This window comes from Helobdella robusta, assembly GCF_000326865.2.
Source record: "Helobdella robusta unplaced genomic scaffold HELROscaffold_18, whole genome shotgun sequence".
NCBI lineage: Eukaryota > Metazoa > Annelida > Clitellata > Rhynchobdellida > Glossiphoniidae > Helobdella > Helobdella robusta.
The window spans coordinates 305,972-326,277 of record NW_008703981.1 but is presented as its reverse complement, the minus strand read 5'-3'; the positions used below and the strand labels follow the sequence as shown (position 1 = coordinate 326,277).

Here is a 20,306-nt window from a genome sequence, read left to right as displayed (position 1 = left end):
CCGTACGTTGCTCGTTGTGGGAGCCATCTTCGAACCTGAAGCCCCTCCCATTGAAAAATGTTGCTGGTGTCGGGCCTACCTCCGGGTTTACCTTCTTTTTAGTTGGAGAAATTAGCTTTGCAAATTATTTTTAGTTGTTTTCCGAGTTATTTCATCGTTTTCCGTGAGTAATCTGCTAAACTTTAAAGAACGCCGTCATGGTTTGACGTAAACTTATCACACATGATTCTGGGTTTTACACATGATTCTGGGTCTATTCGTTAAAAGCGGCATTTAGTTACAAATAAATGATACAACTTCCAAAAAAATTTCATTTGATAATTACCACCACTCTTGTATAAGTTTAACTAACATATAAAAGGATTATAAGCAGGTTTCCAATCGATCAGACAATGAAAGGTAACTGACGATGTCTACCTAGCTACTGTAATTAGAACATCAATTGGAAGATAATTATGTAAACATAAAATTCTTATCTTCACATATATGTATATATGTATTTATGTTTATATACATGATAATATAAATACCATATATTATATACATGAAATATATAAATACATTATAAAAATAAGATTATATATGGAACATTGGGTAAGATAAAAAAAACATTTAAGAGTTAGAGTCTATTTTTATAAATAAATATATATATATATATATATATATAATTTGTAATGATACGTTAGATCAAAAGACTATATTGTATACTATACAGATTGTAGAATGATAGTAAAAAACTGACATACGACAATTTAAAATCAACATGTATATGTATGTATGTATTTGTAGATTTGTATGTAGGTCTGTATGTAGGTATTCATGTATGTGGGTGATACAATATGGAGCACGCTACATTCGTTCAGTAAACAAAACGGCGAACATTCACATGTTCACGTCAAATGCTGTTTACATAGATACGCCTGGCAACCATCGATGAAATAATTTTTAAAAAATATACTTGAGTGAGAACAGTAGAGAAAGTGCTGTTATCAAAGGGGATCTCTATTATAAACACAAAAGCAGGCTGGCAGTTTGGTAGGTAGGTAGGTAAGTAGGTAGGTAGATAGGTAGGCATTAAGAAGAGAGGTAGGCAGGTGAGCAAGCAGGTAGGTAGGTCGGTTAAGTAGGTAGGAATGTGGCGCAACGCTCACAGATGTGGTTGTTTTTGTGGTTGTATGGCGATGATCAACAGGTGAGGGTGCCACAATACTACGTCATGCTAGGAATTTATTTAGGTATTTATTTGTTGGTTTGTTCATATTTCAAACCCTCATGTCGCGCGTGGTTATCTGTATGTGTATGTTTTCAACACTGAAAAACCCATTGTTTTATCAGGAAAAACACCGTGTTATGTCTAAATTTGGCCATTGACGTGACACGCAAAAAAGGTAACCAGCGCATATGTTGGCCTCCGTCAAAATTTAAACATTTTCAATATTTTGGCCCCTCTCTGACAAAGTTGTCTCGATTCGCCACTGCCGAATCCTGCTCCATTGCAGTACATACCAAATACAGAAGAATTGAAAAACATAACTTAAAAGCGGATCAACTCCAAATTCAGGTAGCGCCATATTATTTCAAATGAAACGAAGCCCCTGAAAAATTCTTTTATGTTTGGGTGGCATTTTAATGAAAAAAAAACTTCATAGCGATTCTTTTGAATAAAAAATTAGCGATCGTTATTACACGAAGTGTGTCGGTCCCGTCAACATGCACTAGAGTATATGAATTAAAAGTTTGTGTTATACACACAACACACACACAACACTCACACAAAAACACACACCCACACACACACATATATATATATGTACATATCTTATATATAAAGTGTGTGCGTGTATGTGTGTCTATCAGAGTGTGTGTGTGTTTTAGTTAAGAACCTCCTGCAGACCATGTAAAAGAATTTAAGACCCTTTTAATGGTAAAATTATATGTGAGATAGTTGAACAACCACGGATATATTAAGAATGTTAAAAATGATAAAAAAAAGAAGCATTAGAAATTCATACCACCTCGATCCTTTAAAACCTAATCATAACTAGTAATTCATTCGAAATTAAAAATCTGACAAATCTAAATGACAAATTTGCACAGCTTTGCTTGTTTTTCTCTGGTTCTGGAAAAATTAACGACGAAATATCGCTAATGTGTTTTCCATTTGGTTTTACTAAATTGAATTAATTGACGGATATAAATTACAACACGCACACACTCACACACGCACGCACACATATATTTAAATAAACCGATATTTATTCTTTTATTTATTAATTATCATATAAAAAGAAAAAACAGTGAGCCATGAAAAAAATCTTTTTTTTTGGCTAAAAAACATTGTTGAGTAATAAGAATTATACACGTCAAATATAAATGAATGAACACAACGTCAATTAAGAGCTATCATTATTTCATTAGCCCCATCCTGTATGTAACCATTTGAAACCATTCTCTACAACAAATTCATAAAAGTTATGATAACGATGGTGGTGGACCGATTTATATATATATATTATTATTATCAGATTATTTATATATAAAGCGCCCTTTATTATTATCAAAGGCGCTAACAATGTAAAAGTTGATTAAATGCGCTAATGCAAAAGTTGATATATATATATATATATATATATATATATATATATATATTCATGATTATATCCCATATATATATATATCAACTATATATATTCATGATTATATCCCATATATATATATATATATATCAACTATATGTGCAATATTTGATAGAATCTACCAAATTTTCACCTTTTGAAATCTTGAAGTTGAGCTTTTCAATATTTCTAACAGTAATTTTATAATTGCTATCATTATAATTATAATGATTTTCTTATTAATTTTAATAAATTGAATAATAGTTATAAAATTATTGTTAGAAATATCGAAAAGCTCAGCCATAAACTTTCAAGAATTAAAAAACTCGGTAGGTTATATCAAATATTGCATCAATGATGGTCTCCTCTTTCCAGTCTACACACATACACACACACACACACACACACACACACACACACACACACACCACACACATACATACATATATATATATATATATATATATATATATATATATATATATATATATATATATATTATAAAATATCAACTCAACACTGTTAAAAAAATTATTTATCCATCAAACAATCATGTGTGCATTAATTCTTATGTAATTCTATTCATTCATCAACTCATTATTCATCTGTCCCTTCATCCATCAATCCATCTTCCATCCATATCCCTTCATCCATCTATCCATCTTCCATCCATATATCTATCCATTTATTCCTTCATTCGTCAGCTTGTCTGATCTCAATTGTATGCAAATTACGATAGATTGCACTAATAAAAGACGAGTTAAGCAATAATTATATAATAAATAATCATAATTATTTATTATTATTATTACAATATAATAAAGTACACAAAGAAAGTATAATGCACAAAAATGTTTAAAATGGTTACAAAGCAGTGTTCATGTCATATTTTTCGTTTATTTATTTTGCAATGTTCATGATTAAGAGATTGAGATTGTATCACTCCTCCAAAAAAAATAAACAAATAAATAAACATAAATAAATATTGTATAGAGATATTGGATTAAGACTGTCAGAAATGCAATTATTGATGAAAATCACAGCATTTTCCGCGCTAATTAGCTTCCTGTTTAATTTTTCAATTTTTCTAACGGTAGATCGTTAATCAATGTCAAGTTTCTTGAGTTCAAAACCAAAATTTTTATTTATTTTAAGCATGATAGAACAATAAAGCGTCATAGAACAGAAAAGCTTTTTTCGGTACTCTAATACCATCATCGGTGTTCGAATTGGTACGTTGTGTATGTGACCAAATAATGTTCTATCATGCTTAAATGTTCTATCACGCTTAAATGAAAATTTCGGTTTTGAACTCAAGAAACTTGACAATGATTTACGATCTACCGTTCGAAAAATGGAAAAATTAAACAGGAAGCTACCCAACGCGGAAAATCTGTGATTTTCATCAATAATTGCATATATATATATACAGATACACATATGTATAACTATAAAAGGAAAGGAATGTTTATAGTTCTTTATAAACTTATTAATTGAATAATCTCAGAAAGAATTTAATAGTTTGGCATATAACAATACAGATTATAAATTCAATATAACTCATCATGTTATTATCAACCAATCAATCAATAGATCGATCTATAGATCGATCAATCAATAGATCAATCAATCGATCAATCGATCAATCGATCGATCAATCAATCAATCAATCAATCAATCAATCAATCAATCAATCAATCAATCAATCAATCAATCAATCAATCAATCAATCAATCAATCAATCAATCAATCAATCAATCAATCAATCAATCAATCAATCAATCAATCAATCAAACAATCAACCAACCAATTAATTAATCAATCAATCGATCAGTCAATCAAACAGTCAATCAATAAACCAATCAATCAACCAACCAACCAATCAATCAATCGATAACTCATTTCTTTAAACATTAAAAAAATATTACAAAACAAAAGATAATTCCTCTTTAAAAATGAATTTATTCTCTGAAACAAAGTCAAACTACAGATTATCAAATAAAATATAAAACTATTAATAGTCTTTGACTTTCAACAATAAAGGACCTCCGTTAAAATTGTCGACAAAAAATGTATAAAAAAGGTGTTCATTAAAATAAAAAAACACACACACAAATATAGCTTAGCGTGTATATTATATATCAGGGTTGTTAATACCGAAATATGGTCATCGCCGAGTACCGACTATCAAACTTGATACCGTCGATAATTATCAGACAGAAAAAATCGATGCCAGACACCGATACTTTTTAGTTTCAACTGAATAGATTCTGCATCAAAGATCGTTACCATTTTTAAAGTTAAGCCCATAAAATTCGAGGTTTGAAATGAAGTTTTGCTGTATTTTGCATGTTTGTGTTTAAAAACTTGTTCTGTCATCGTTGTCCTTGTCACCTTGAAACGTTTTCGTTCTTTTAAATGGTTCAAAAAACTAAAAGAACTGTTTTTATTAACAAATTTTTCAACTTTTAAAAAGCAGTTAATTTATTAAATAAAAATAAATTACTTGCTCTACCATAAAATAATTTTATTTCTTTGCAATAAGTTTATGAAAAAGATGACAAATTATTTCTCTTTTAATTTTGAAAATAGTTAGAAACCCTCGCTAGCTACTTCGTTGCCTGGTGGCCTCTAGACATCAGAAACCAAACCTAGATACAAACATTCATTTAAGTTTCTTCTAAATCTCATGATCCAAACAATTAACGGTCAGGCAATCATTTTAATCTTTTTACATTAACTGCAGAATGCATTGTTATGAAAAAGATAGTTGAGCTAAAAAAATAATAGCTACGCTTTTTATATAGGACAGTTTAAAAAAGCAAAAATATCAATATTGGTATCGGCAATACAATTCTAAATCTGTATCGATATTGGCGATGCATTATTTAATATTATCATTACCAACAACTTTGATACACGCGTTTAAAAATTACAATAAATTGAAAACCTGACTGATATGGAGTAAGATGATAATGTGATAATAAAAACAATAAAAATATCAATAATAATAAGAATAATATGGACGTTAAGCATGTAAAACGAACAAAATTTTATCCATTTACACTTGTCATACAATTAGATACAAAAAATACTACCTTAAAATACATTTAAATACCTCAACCTACTCTAAAATACCATATTTTCGTAATTGTACACTTATACTACTGTACAACAAATGATGTATAGTAAAGGAGGATATATATATATATATATATATATATATATACCGACATAAGTATCATTAATAAGACTGTAGTACAAACAAATAGACAAGTATCATTGTATTGCATTGTATCGTTTGTACATGCAGTTGTATCATAAGCGCGTACAACAAAATAAGAATACACAATATAACAATAATAATGATAATTAAAATAACAACAGCCAAAAATAATAATAACAATAATAATAACAAATAATAATTATAATGACGACGATGAAATAATTATATTATGATTGATTGATATTATGAGATCTAGTAAATTATTATCATTATTGTTGTCAAAACAAAGATAGCAATCAATAGCAAGTGATGATTACGAGTTGATAGATGTTTGGTATCGGTGAACGCACTACGTGTATAAGTATTCAATTATATGGGAAATTATGAATGAATAATAAATAAACCAACACACCACACACACACACGCACACATACACACACACACATACACACACACGCACGCACGCACACGCACACGCACGCACGCACATACGCACATATATAAATGCATTTATCATAATAATAATTATGAATAAAAGGCTAGCGAATGAAAGGAGAAATAGAGTAAATATTATTAATTATTAATAATTAGTTAGTTAAAAGTTTGTGCATTCTGTAATGCATTGTAATGCACAAAGAATGCACTGTAAGTTAATGTTATGTAAATATGCATGTCGAAATATTACATTAATGTAAAGATGGTTATATTATGTGTGTAAGACCTATTTATTATTTTGTTTCTGTCCGGAGAATGTCATAAAATTTTACAGAAAGATACGTGGACATTACGAAGCATAAATTCTATCGGGCTTTAAGTGCGTTCTTATTTAAATATTTTATATATATATAATTGGTTAATTAATTAATCAATTAATCGATCAACTAATTAATCGATTAATTGGTTAATTAATTAATCAGTTAATTTCAGTTTCCTCACATTTGTTGCCATCGAGTTTGAACTTGACATGATTCTTTACCCTTGGGGCACTTTTTACTTGTTGAACAGGTCGGCTCAATATACTCTCGCTGTTAATGTTATTGCAGTTAGACGTTGACGGCTGTTGCTGAAGTGGTCGCTGCAGTAACTGTCTTTGTGGTTGTTGCGGTTGTTGTTGATGAACAGGTCTGCTTATTATGTTTTCAGTATTGATATTATTATTAATGTTACTATTGCAATTGGATTTGGATATCATATGTTGTTGTTTTTGTTGTGGTTGTTGTTGCTGCTGTCGTTGTGGTTTTTGTCGATGTTGTCGTTGAAGTTGCTGCAGCTGTAGTTGTGATGGGGGCGGAGGTAGTTGTGATGGTAGCGGTAGCTGTGGCGGTAGTTGCGGTAATAATTGTGGTGGTTGTTGGAATTGTTGATTTTGCTGAACAGGTCGGCTCATTATGCTTTCATTATTATTACTGTTCTCAGATGTTACTCGTTGTTGTTGTTGGAGGTGGTGTTGTTGGAGTTGTTGATCTGATTGTGGTTGTTGTTGAAACAGTTGATCTGGATAGGAGGTTGTTGTATCACAAAATTCTTGTTGAAGCTTGTTCTGTTGTTGTTGTTGGTGCTGCTGCAGCTGTTGATCTTGTTGTTGTTGCAGCTGTTGTTGTTGCTGTTGCTGAAACATGAGGACCAACAAATTTCTGGCACGAGCCGTGTTGATCTTCTCGTTGTCAGTAACGTGCAACAGTTGTTTGGTAATCTGGAGGGACTTTTCGAATTTTAACTTCTCCAGTCTGCCCGTCATTCGCTTCCTTCGCTCTCTCGCTCTCGTCGATTCCTTCAATATGTCATTGATTGGATGAATGAAAAAATGAATGAATGAATGAATGAACAAATATTATGACGACACGAACAACAACATCAACATTGATGGCGCGATTGTATGATGGTTAATGTGCTTGGCAATGCTGTAGCAGTGGCTGGGTTCAAATGCAAAGAGATTCCCGCCGTGTGTGGATACCTCGGAAAAATATTGAGGAGAGAACCGTGAAAAAAAATCCACACTAACCTCAACTTTCACAGCTCTGTATTCGTGATCTGGCTGTAAGGACCTGATGGCTGTTAACACGGACTGTTTAATCGTCTGCAGTTGCAGTAGTTTACCATCCAATGGAGACGATGACGACGATAATGACGACGTCGGTGATGATGACGATGGTAGTTGATGTGACGATGAGAAGGTGAAGGTCTTCGGAGAGAGTGGACGTCTTTTGTCTTGGATAGATGCCAATCTGGATGCAGAGGAAGATGATGGGATGATGAAATTGAAGATGAAGAGAATAGGATGATGAGGATAAGGGTGATGAAGATAGTGAATGTGTGATGACAGGTCTCGAGGAAAAGAATGATGACGTTAAAAAATGGCGGTAATGGTGATGAAGAAAACGACGATTAAGTATGATGGCGAAGATAATGAAGGTAAAAGTGCTAATTATATAAAGCTCTTTTATGCCAAAACATTTTTGAACAAACTCAATCAACAAAAAAAAACCATCAATTTTAAACTTAAAATTAGAGAATTAATGAGATGATGAGGATGATGAGGAAGAAGAAGAATATGACGATGATGAAGATGACGAGAAGATGACGACGATGATGAAGATGACGAGATGACGACTACAATGATGAAAATGACGAGACGATGACGTCGATGATAAAGATGACGAGATGACGACGACGATGATGAAGATGAAAAGAGTGACAACGATAAACAAGCATATGGGAATACTTTTTAAGGGTAAGAAGCGTTCCAAGTAACTTTTTCGTCTGTTTCAAACCTTTCTCTAATCTAGAAGGTTCCTCTAACACGAATCTAGGTTCAATAACACACGCTCATTTCAATTAATTTGATACAAAAAATCAGGCAAACATACAGCTATTAAACAACAACCAACCAGCCAGCTAGTGAATAAATTAATCAACCAACCAACCAAATATCTAGCGAACCAACAATCCAGCCAATCAATCAACCAACTAGCCAACCAACCAACCAACAATTCAGTCAATCAATCAATCAATCAACTAACTTTTCATCGACGCCAATCATCTCCATCTCATCCGACATCAACCTCTTCGATTCTTCTGCTAAGACGGGCAGTTCATCTGAAATAAAAAATTAAATAAAATAAATTTTACTTTTTAGTTATTGAAAAAAATTTTCTAGAAAAGAATGAATATGTGATAGAAAAAAATTTTATTAAGAAATGAAAAACTGAATGGGAATGGATGATGTTATGTGATTTCATTCGAAAAAAGGAACGTTTTTAAGAAGAAAATATATAATATAAAAATACTGGACGACTTTGTTGAAAGAAAATGAATGGAGAATAAAATTTTCAACTAAAATTTTTTCAATAGTAACGGAACAGGTTTTTAGTGCTAGTAAAATTGAAAATTAAAGCTCATTAAATTAATGTCAAAAATGAAATGTCAAAATTTTCATGAGTTTTAAAAATGCTGTAAAGATGCATGCAGTCAACCAACTTTTCAATTTGGCGAGTGATCTGCTCAGCTGGCTCAGCCAGATGGCCAGCTCTTCAACTTCGCTGACGTTAACACGGCATCGCCGACTGACAACGTCGAGTCGAATCTCCCCTACAAGGCAGTCCAAGTCCCTGAACAATCAAAAAATTTAAAAACATGACATGTCTGTGCGTGCGTACGTGATGTAGTTGTTAACATCACACTCTGAGTAAGGCAGCAACCATTCCATCACTAATACACGTGGAAATGAATAATAATCAGCTGATCGTAAACTTCAACCCATCTATCAGACATAATATTAATTAACTAAATTCTTCTGGCCTGTCATCAACTATAGTACTGACCAACCATAAATCTCAACCACCAACCAACCAATAAACTACAAAACCGACCAACTAATACTTTCATTCACCTACCAACCAATCAAACCACACAATCAACCGACCAATAAAATCCTTCAATCCACCAACTAGCCAATCAGCTGCCCGATCAATCGACCAATCACAAACCAACCTCAACACATTGATTGTCTGAATAGATTCTTGTTTGTACTTCTGCAGCCACAAACCAACACTTGAGTAATCTAGACATTTGCTGCTACTGTTGTTGTTGGTCAATATGAAGCACCCGGTTGAAGAGCTCTGAAGTAACGTGTGTTTTTTGTGTTTATGTGTGTTTGCATGTATGTGTTTCTGTTTGTCTGTGTGTTTGTATATATGTATGTCGGTATACATATGTATACACATGTATATTTATCTACATACATATGTACATATGTATGTAGATAAATATAATATATGTATATTATTTATGTACCAATGTATGCTGATGTGAAAGTTAAATAAAAAAAACAATGTGAATGATGGATGGCCTATGTTAAAATTTTGACAGGTTCGATTACGATTTCTGGTTTATGTATTAAATATCATTGTCAATTGCCGTGAATAACAGCATTACAACATCAACATCATCAATAACACCAACAACATCATCAAGAATAGCATCAATAACAACATCAACAACACCAACATGAAACATCATCAAACACATCAACAGGCTCATCAAGAGCCCACACATTTAAAATGAAGAGATGACATTATTCATCATAAATAATGAACCCAATTTTTTAAACGCGGAAATTATGTAGGCCAGGCAGGATGCATTGAAATCACACACAGCAACAGACATCAATCACATAAACGTACATCATCATCGTCATAATCATCGTCGTCCTAGTCAGCCAGCATACACCATCACGATCATCGTCACCATCATCATCAGTCATGACGGTCATCCGTTATAGGTAAGATAATTATCACCTTTATCATCATATGTCATATACCATAGAGATCATAATGCCATGTTGTCGTCATCATCATTCAGATATAAATGAAATCTCATTCAAGCAGCATATATCATCATCGACAGCCTATGTAAACAACTATTATACATAGCGTACCGTTATTATCATCATCGTCGTCGTCGTCATCATCACGGACATTAATAAGCATCATCAAATCAAAAATCCATTAACATCTGTGTGAACATCAAGTTGCACATTAAATTAAAGAAATACACAAATAAAAATAATTAAACACACATAAACATTTGCACGAAGGCACAAAAACAAAAAGAGAAACAACCATAATCAAACACAAATTTAGGCAAACATGCATGCAAACAAAGCTTCAAATATGTTAAAAATGGTTTACATACAACACATACAACCAAATAGCAACAAAAAGTACATACACATACACACAATACAAAAGACTACAGAGAGAGCAGATAGAAACATGAAAAAATAATAAAACACATTGAAATAAAAAGTATGAAAAGGTGTGTATATGTGTGTGTGTTTGTTTGTATGTGTGTGTGTATGTGTGTTTGTTTGTATGTGTGTGTGTGCACGCGCGTGTGCAAATAAGCAAGCAGCCCATCAAAAGTGCAAGTACATAGATATAAATCAATGTCTACTTTCCCTTCATTCCATATTCATGAATTTTAAATATTTAATCATTTTAATTATTCAAATTACACAACACGCACACATGGTATTTCATATTAAAAAAATGTGACAGACATATTATGAAGTTCAAAATATACAGCTAAAATGATGATCGTTGCTAGCTATAAAAATGATGTTGTTGTTTAATATTAGCATTATAAATTATCCTAAGACCTTGCTGTTGTCTTTAAATGGTGCTGGAAATAACGACGAATGCCATTGTATAACCTTGCTTTCCTTCTTTCTTTCCATGACGTGGAAATAGAAATTAAAAAAACTGAAAATGGTCGTGTAGGTATGCGTACACCTACCCTTATCAATTGAGATACGTATGCATTTATATGATTTATGTATGTCATTCACACACACACATATACCACACACACACACACACACACACACACACACACACACACACACACACACACACATATATATATATATATATATATATATATATATATATATAACCAAGCATGTACGCACAAAAACGCTACACACGGAGCAAGCGTAAGAACGCCATAAAATCTCATTACACGCACACGCACGTGACCTTCAACCTTTCAGACAAATCACATTGACTTTGAACTTTGAGACTAACCCTGCATCTATTGATGACCTGCTGTAGGGAATATTTGATGTTCTTCATGAAGGAGGTCTGTAGCTCCCGAAGCTGGTTCAAATCCTTCCTCAGCTCTCTGACACGCCTACTTAGGCAAGATATCTTGGAGGGGTTGATGGTTCTCAGTGAGCTCGATGAGGTAGTTCTTATTGATATGATGTTGTTGGTGGTGGTAGGTGTCGTCGCGATGGATGTGACCGGTGGCCTGTCGGTCGAACCTTGGTACGGTGGGGTGGTGGTGAATTGAGAGTCATTTATTTTTGAAAACACAAAAATTTTATAAAAATCATCCACATTAAAGTAACAATGAAAAATTGAAAGGATGAAAATAAATACATTATCATCATTAATCTTGCTATCTCATTTAACTTACTATCTGATATTTATTTGCAGAAATAAATTTTGCGCTATCAAGCTGTGTATAGGAAATAAAATGAAATGTAGATAGATAGGCAAAGAAATAAATGAACAAGATGTAGATGAGAAATGAAACACACTAAATACATGAATGTACACATTCAGGAAAGATGTTTGTTAAAGAAAGAAAATAGAAGAAACTAAGGTGTGATAAAACAGTTAAACACTCAAATGCAACATTAATAGAAACAAAAACACACGTGAAAATACAAATAAGAAGTACTCATTTAGAAAAAGAACACACACGTAAACACATTCACATACAAGTACGCATAAAAAACACATCAAACAGACAGGTAGACGAACGGACGGACAGACAGATAGACAGACAGACAATAAACAAACGACAAACACATAGAGACAAACAAACAAAAAACTGGAAGATATCTAGGAAGCAATAAAACAAAGTATGGAGCATCTAGGGGATGACTATGAGATGAGAAATCAATGATATTGACACTTGGGAGTGAGTTAACGTCACATTTCCTCAAATAGCACCTATCCAACATAACAGGCATGCATAATATTTTGCATTAAAATGACGCTTCAAATAGATCTTAAACGTTGTAATTTTTTACGCATAATAAAACATTTATACATAAATGCTATGTTGGAAGGATACCATAATGTAAACAATATTGTATAAATTCTACCCAATTGTAAAGCATTAACCAATTTAAAGTTTGTATTTTCAATTTTTCTTACTAGAATTTTCTAGAATTATTACCAAATGCAGGATGAATCTGGTAAATAGTTATACTCTCAAGAAATTTAACAATTTCCAGAAAATTCTAGTAATAAAAATTGAAAATACAAACTTTAGATTGATTAACGCCAAGAATTCAGTAGAATTCATACAATAGTGTATAAAACAAACCATTACAGTTGTTGTCGTTGTTGATGTTGTTGCAAAGCGAAACGGAAGAATTCAGTTGAGGAAAACTGGTCAACATTTGATTGTTGGTGATTGTTTGGACGAACGCAGCCAGACAGGCCAGCTGCTCTTCCACTCTTCTTAACTTCAACCTATTAGGGACGACGCATTTTAAACGTAATTATTTTTAACTAAATTATTTTATAAACAGAATAACAGTTAATTATTTTGTAATATAATTATTACATTTCTTTCTATAATAATTATGTTTGTTATCAATAAAATAAAATGGCAATACAGTGACAAAGATTTGCTTTCGTTTTATCACCACGAGTTGGAAGGGATGGATGTTTATTTAGGTCATTTTAATCATCAGCTTCTCCATCGTCACAACCATCACGATGTTCTCCTATACAACCACGTGATACATAAAATGCGACAGTTTTCAAAAAGGAAAGCATTGCTCCCTCCGAAAGAAAGCAATCGAATCGTAGATTTTATATGGAGAAAGTTTTTTCTTCAAAATTAGAGAAAATGAATTTAATATAAAATTCAAGTAAAGATAGAAACACACACGAATAAAAATAAATATATGACTTCGAAAAGAGAAATTTTATGATTTTAACAATAAAAATAGAGCAGCTATGAAAGTATCCAGTATATACTTTATCTTTCTCAATAGACGTATACACGCACACGCACGCACACGCACATTTTTACGAAAGATCTTATAAGATAAAGAACAATAAAGAATAACGAAAATTGAAAAAAGGAAGATGAGTTGCCTATGAAAACTCATCCAAAAATCCAAATAAAAAAACAATAAAACGAAAAGCGAGCAAATATATGAGCAACGTTAACAGCATTATAACCTGGAAACAGTTTCTAAATAACGAGCGGAGCAACAAACAATTATAACCACTATGCTGAAAAATTGCATGACATTTATAATAACCCCAAACCACAATGACAAAATAATTACATACTTACAGTAGCATATATAATAAATAGAGAAAAAATCCAGTGACAGCAACGACTGCAACAACCGCAAAAAATAACAATAATGAATAACGCGCAAACATCAGTAACGCAAAAATAAACAACGTTAGACGAAGTTTTATTAGCTATGTTGCTCCGCGTTATAGTGGCATCATGCAACCAATAAATCATTTCAAAAGACATCGCTGCAGACATGAGCACATGAGCGTGTCGCCAAACGTGCAGGAGCGCCTTTTTACGTACATATATATACGTACATATACTTTTTTTATTAGCGTTACTGGCGGGAGTTTTAAGCTACACACTCGCGCACACAAACACGAACAAGCAGAAGCGTGGATGGGTCTTTATATAAGTGCTACCTTTTGATGTTTCTCCTTTGTTTTAGAACGAATTCCTATTTCAAAGATGTGTAGATGTGAGTACACACTAAGCACACACACACACACACTTATATACACGCACACACACACACACATATATCAAATATAGCGTAAAGGAAAGGTAGGCTATGTATGTAGAGCTAAACCTATGACTTATATGAAAAAGTATTAGCACAAAGTATTAGCGGTCCCATTAATTCTTGGCCTTACGAAAGACAATGAATGAGTCAGTGATGAAGACGATCATGAAGGTTCGCAATGAAGAAACTGAGGAAAGATTGATGATGGAGAAACAACGATGATGCTGGTAATAACAATATGATAAAAGTGAAGAGGAAAATTACGAAAAATGATGATAAAAAATCTGATGAAATAATATTGAATGAATATGGCCGTGATGGCAATAATTTTAAGATGATGAGTGAAACTGATGAAAATAATGTTAATCCTTTGATGTTCAACATGATGATGACATCAAGTTAATAGTGAAGACGACGATAACGATGACAATGATGAGGACGACAATGCCAGAGTTCATTTGTTAAAGAGTTTGTATTAAAATTTAATTAAAATACAATATGTTAAATAATCTATTCTCTTCAGTAAGAACATTAAAAACAATAACAAAAATATACAATGAATAATAATAACAATAATACTAAACAATAATAAGTGTGTAACTTCAAAATCAGCTTCTTCCTTACAAAGACCATTTAACCTTCCACATAGGATGAATGATGGAGATGTAACACATTGATTATAGTTCAAACCCATCCCATCTCAAATTTCAATGAAATACACATCATTTACTTGTACCAGTTTCCTAAACACTCCAACTAATAACTCTCTTATTCATCTTTCTCCTCCTCATCATCGTCGTCATCATCGTCATCTTTGATCGCAATCATTATCGTAGCCGTGATCTTATTGGTCCCAATCGTCATCAGCATCATCGTCTTCATCATCATCATCACCATCATAATGGTCATCATCATCACCATCATAATGGTCATCATCATCACCATTATGCATGTGTACTAACTTCTCAGAATTATCATTCATAGGTGTAATTGTCCCAGAAGTGTTGGCCGAGTTATCGGTGTATGGATGAGGACGGCTGGGAAGATGTGGATACCGAAATACGTCACTCACATTACTAGTACTATTATTGTTATTGAAATTATTATTGCTGTTCTTATTACTAGCCACATTGCCGTTTTTGAAAAACGAGAGAGATGTTGACGATGAGGAAGAGTTGTCGTTGAGAGAGGCCGCTAAGTGAGAGTTCGTCGGCAGTCCATTGGCGAAGCACGGAACCGAGTGGCGTTGTATGCATGAGGAGGCTGACGACATTCCTCCAACATCTCCAGTGCCAACTCCTGAATGTTTGAAAATTTCCAAAAAACTAGCAGTGAATTTCACACACACATAAATGATAAAATGATACTTGGTTAAGAGCTCTGCGCTGGCTGCACTGTTACCAGGTTCAACCTCACAGTTTATCAAGAACAAACTAACCTCCGAATGTAATGCAACGAAGAATATTTTAAAAATTAAATGAATGATATTTATTAGAATTATCTTTTATACGAGTTCGGCAGAGAAGTTTATCATAATATAACTTTAAAAAACAAACACGAAAGATTTGTCAAAATTTGCCAATCATATTCTATGGAAAACTAATTAACAGTTTAAAATTAAATTCTAAATCCAAATTAATTATTATCAAACAAGTGGCTAATATATATTGACAGACACAGTACATGAAACCGTACACTTTTAGCTTTTGCTATTGTCTTGATATGATTAACACAAAGGTGAATAGTTCAATTGTTCATTAAATAATAATACATGAACAATAGTAACAAGAAAATTGGTAAGAAAAATAACTAAGAAGCCAAAAACTTACAAGCATAGTTAATTTGTAAAAATTCTAAAACCATGTCTAAGTTGAAGTAGTGAAAGATTTTAAGAGGGAGCAATAAGCAGCATCGAGCTAAGCTAAGACGGACTTGCTGAAAAACTATATTTCATTTGGTAAAACATATCATATCATATCATATCATATCGTATCGTATCGTGTCGTGTCGTATCCTATCATATCATATCATATCATATCATATCATATCATACCATACCATATCATATCATATCATACCATATCATGGTAATATCATATCAGCCAAATAAAAACATAGATATTTTTCTCATGGTGTTTTCAATACTTAACTTAGCATTTCAAATTTATTGTCAGCTAAGAACAAAAATTGTGATAACAACCATGTTAATAATAATACGAAAAACAATAGCAATGATGATAAATGTATTAAATTAAACCCGCGATCATATTCTGTTAAAAAATCTTAGACAACAGTTCAACTTTTTTTTGGCAAATTTTTTTCTAATTTCTTCTAATAAAGATCATCGTTTACGAACTCAAGAAATAATTTAAAACTCGACCATAACTTTAAATAAGTGAAGCGTTTATATTTAACAATATATTTATATTTATGGCGTCGAGGAGTATTTCGGTTTCATCATAGGTAGCCAAATGTCGTCTAAACGTGTGTTGTTGTTATATTTAACAAAAACATTATTAAAAACTATCTAAAAACACAAACCTTTAGCTAAACAGAAGTGGTGATCCGATGAATTTGGATGAAGTTGGTGCTGCTGGCACCGAACTGGAGGTCTCGACTGAAACATTGGGTTTAACATCTGTGAGAAATTTTCCAAAGTTAAATTGCCTTTATCCAGTCTTAATCGTCATCATCGTCGTCATCGTCATCGTCATCTTCAGCATGGGAACGTGTGCAGACGTGAACGCAAGGCAAGTGTGCATGTGATGTGGTGTTGCATATCACAGAACGAGAAATTGAAACAAAATGTTGAAGGAGGCAATAATTTTTTTAAAACGAAAATGGAAAAAATTGTAATCAATTTGAAAATTCAATAGCATTTTATCAAGTGCCTTATCATTGCAAGCCAGACGGGCAACACCTTCTAATGCCGCTTCTACAGTTACTATCGCTACTTACTACAACGGCTACTTACTACCATTACTACTGCTACCTACTACTACCGATACAACTCTTACTGCGCTTAATGTTATCTAAAAAAATGCAGCTGTTATGACTCTTCTACCACTACTTCCACTTTTAACAACCACAACAACAACCACAACAACAACAACAACAACAACCACAACAACAAAAGTTGTATATATGTAAATCCAAAATTGTTTACTTGATAAAAATGGAGAATGGAGAAAAAGTAATGGAGAAAAAGATGAACGTACAAAGATTGAATTGAGCTGCTAGGAGGGTAGAAAAACAACATCGCAACGAGGGGAGAAATTTTAAATTGCAAACGAAAAAAAAGCAAAATCACTCATGTGAATAAAATAAAGCGAGAAAACAAATCACGCATAAAGGGACGAAAAACGACAGAAAAATACGTACAAACAGATGAAGAGACAAACACAGAGCCACAAAGATACACATAAAGACACAAACACACACATACAGTCACACAGACATACACACACACACACACACACACACACACACACACACAGAAACACACTGAATGCATTGACGTTCGTGCATGGAAAGAAGTAAAGGAAGCAATTAATTGATAGGTCGTCTGATAAAAAGTAATTGAAATATAATTTAAAGCTAACAAAAAACAACATTATTTGGATCGATAAGCTCCTATGAGACAAAGTGCCATTGTGTTCATTATGGCTGAATCAATGGATAAGTGTAAATGAGTGAATGAATGAGTGGATGAATGAGTGAATGAATGATTGATTGAATTATAAAAAGAAATAAACTTAAAATGAATGAACGAATAGATAAACGAATAAATGATTTACATTTGAATTCATTCATTCATTCATAGATTCTTGGGTTGAGCGATATATGGTTCAGTTGTTTTCCTCTAGCTCCGAATTTCTTAATTTAATTTTTCCTTAATTAACAAATTTTCAAAATTTTATTTTTTTATTTTCTTTTATTAATATTATAACTTGCATACTTGCACGGAAGCACCAAAGGTACTGGTGGGCCAGTCAGGCTGGCGCCACGCTACAAAAGGGCCAGGGTGGTTACGTCGCCAACTATGATATCATCACCACCGAAGATGGACAGACCAATGTTTTTTATCATTGAACCGCTAACACTGGATAATGACCACGACTTCCGAAAAATGTCAATTTTCAAAATCTGTAAATTCTTCCAAACCACTCTAGGAGAATTGAATTTCATTAAAATTCAACCAAACAGAATCTTGATTAAGTTAAAAGAAGAAACTCAACGAGATAAATTATTAAAAATCAATTCTATCTTGAATGAAAAAGTTAAATATTATCCACACAAATCTTTGAATATAAGTGAAGGAGTTATCAGAACAACAATTTTTAAATACTGCTCTGAAAGTGAAATAAAGGAAGAATTAAAAAATCAAGGTGTGATAGATATTTACAACATAAAAATAACCAAAAATAATCAGAAAATTAACACAAACACCTTCATTCTAACATTCAATAGTCCCCAACTTCCAGAAGATTTAAAAGTTTGTTATCAATCAATCAAAATTGAGAAGTTTATACCCTCTCCAACACGATGTACAAAATGTCAAAAATACGGTCACCACCATAAGATTTGCAAGAGTAAAGATGTTATTTGCTCAAGGTGTGGAATTGTAGGACATAAGCACACATGGGAAATCCCATGTCAAAATACCCCAAAATGTTACCACTGTGGACGTAACCATGAAACCTTTTCTAAAGAATGTTCAAAATTCAAATTGGAAAAAGAAATATTAAAGACAAAAGCTGAAAATAATGTATCATATATCCAGGCGAGAAATCAGATATATCAGCAGAAAAAACCATTATATTCCCAAGTAATTACAAAAAAAGCGATGGTAAATAAAGAAACCCAATGCAATCTCATAAAAGATCCAACAAACTACTGCATGACATATTTAAAGAAAAAACCATCTAATATTGATAAATCTCATAAAGGAAGAAAGAAAAAATTGGAATCAGATCATGATGATGACGACAGGAGCAATACCAGTAAAAGTAACTATAATGGTAATAGTGTTAATAAAATTGGTAGTCATAATAATGGTAATGGTAATACAACAACAACAACAACACACGTTTAGACGGCATTTTCCCCGAGATCGGGGCTTGCCGTTTGGCTACCTATGATGAAACCGAAATACCCCTCGACTCCACCCACATCTGTCACTCGCCTCAGTATCACGCAACCCCGCTTTCACCCTGTCCTTCTCCACCTGCTCTCTCCATCCCAATCGCGGACGACCCCTTCCTACCACTCCTTCAACCTCGAACTCCAACGCTCGCCTAATCCCGACCCTTTCATCCCTTCTCAACACATGTCCATACCACCGCAATCTCGATCTCCTTATCAATGTCACAATGTCCTCATTCAGTCCCATCATTGACATCAGCTCTGTACTACTCCTCCCATCCTTCACTTTAACCCCACACATCATCCTCACCATAGCTCTTTCAGCCCTCTGCAGTACACTGTCCTCCTCTCTCCTCAACACCCAAGTTTCACCACCATATATCATCGCTGCTCTCACACATGCTTTATATACCCTCCCTTTCATCTTCACTGACCATTTCTTTCCACACAATACCCCAC

The 20,306-nt window shown here is 33.0% G+C and overlaps 1 protein-coding gene across 1 annotated transcript; it reads right to left on the bottom strand.

The window, feature by feature from the left end:
• Positions 1-6,755: 6,755 nt before the first annotated feature.
• On the bottom strand, positions 6,756-17,340 carry HELRODRAFT_191065 (hypothetical protein; the record flags this gene model as incomplete). Its single annotated transcript, XM_009016248.1, has 9 exons — positions 6,756-7,613; positions 7,845-8,067; positions 8,905-8,938; positions 9,320-9,450; positions 9,872-9,960; positions 11,929-12,167; positions 13,244-13,388; positions 15,661-16,001; positions 17,244-17,340. The coding sequence occupies 9 exons, from the start codon at positions 17,338-17,340 to the stop codon at positions 6,756-6,758; spliced, it is 2,157 nt and encodes a 718-aa protein (XP_009014496.1).
• Positions 17,341-20,306: the final 2,966 nt, after the last annotated feature.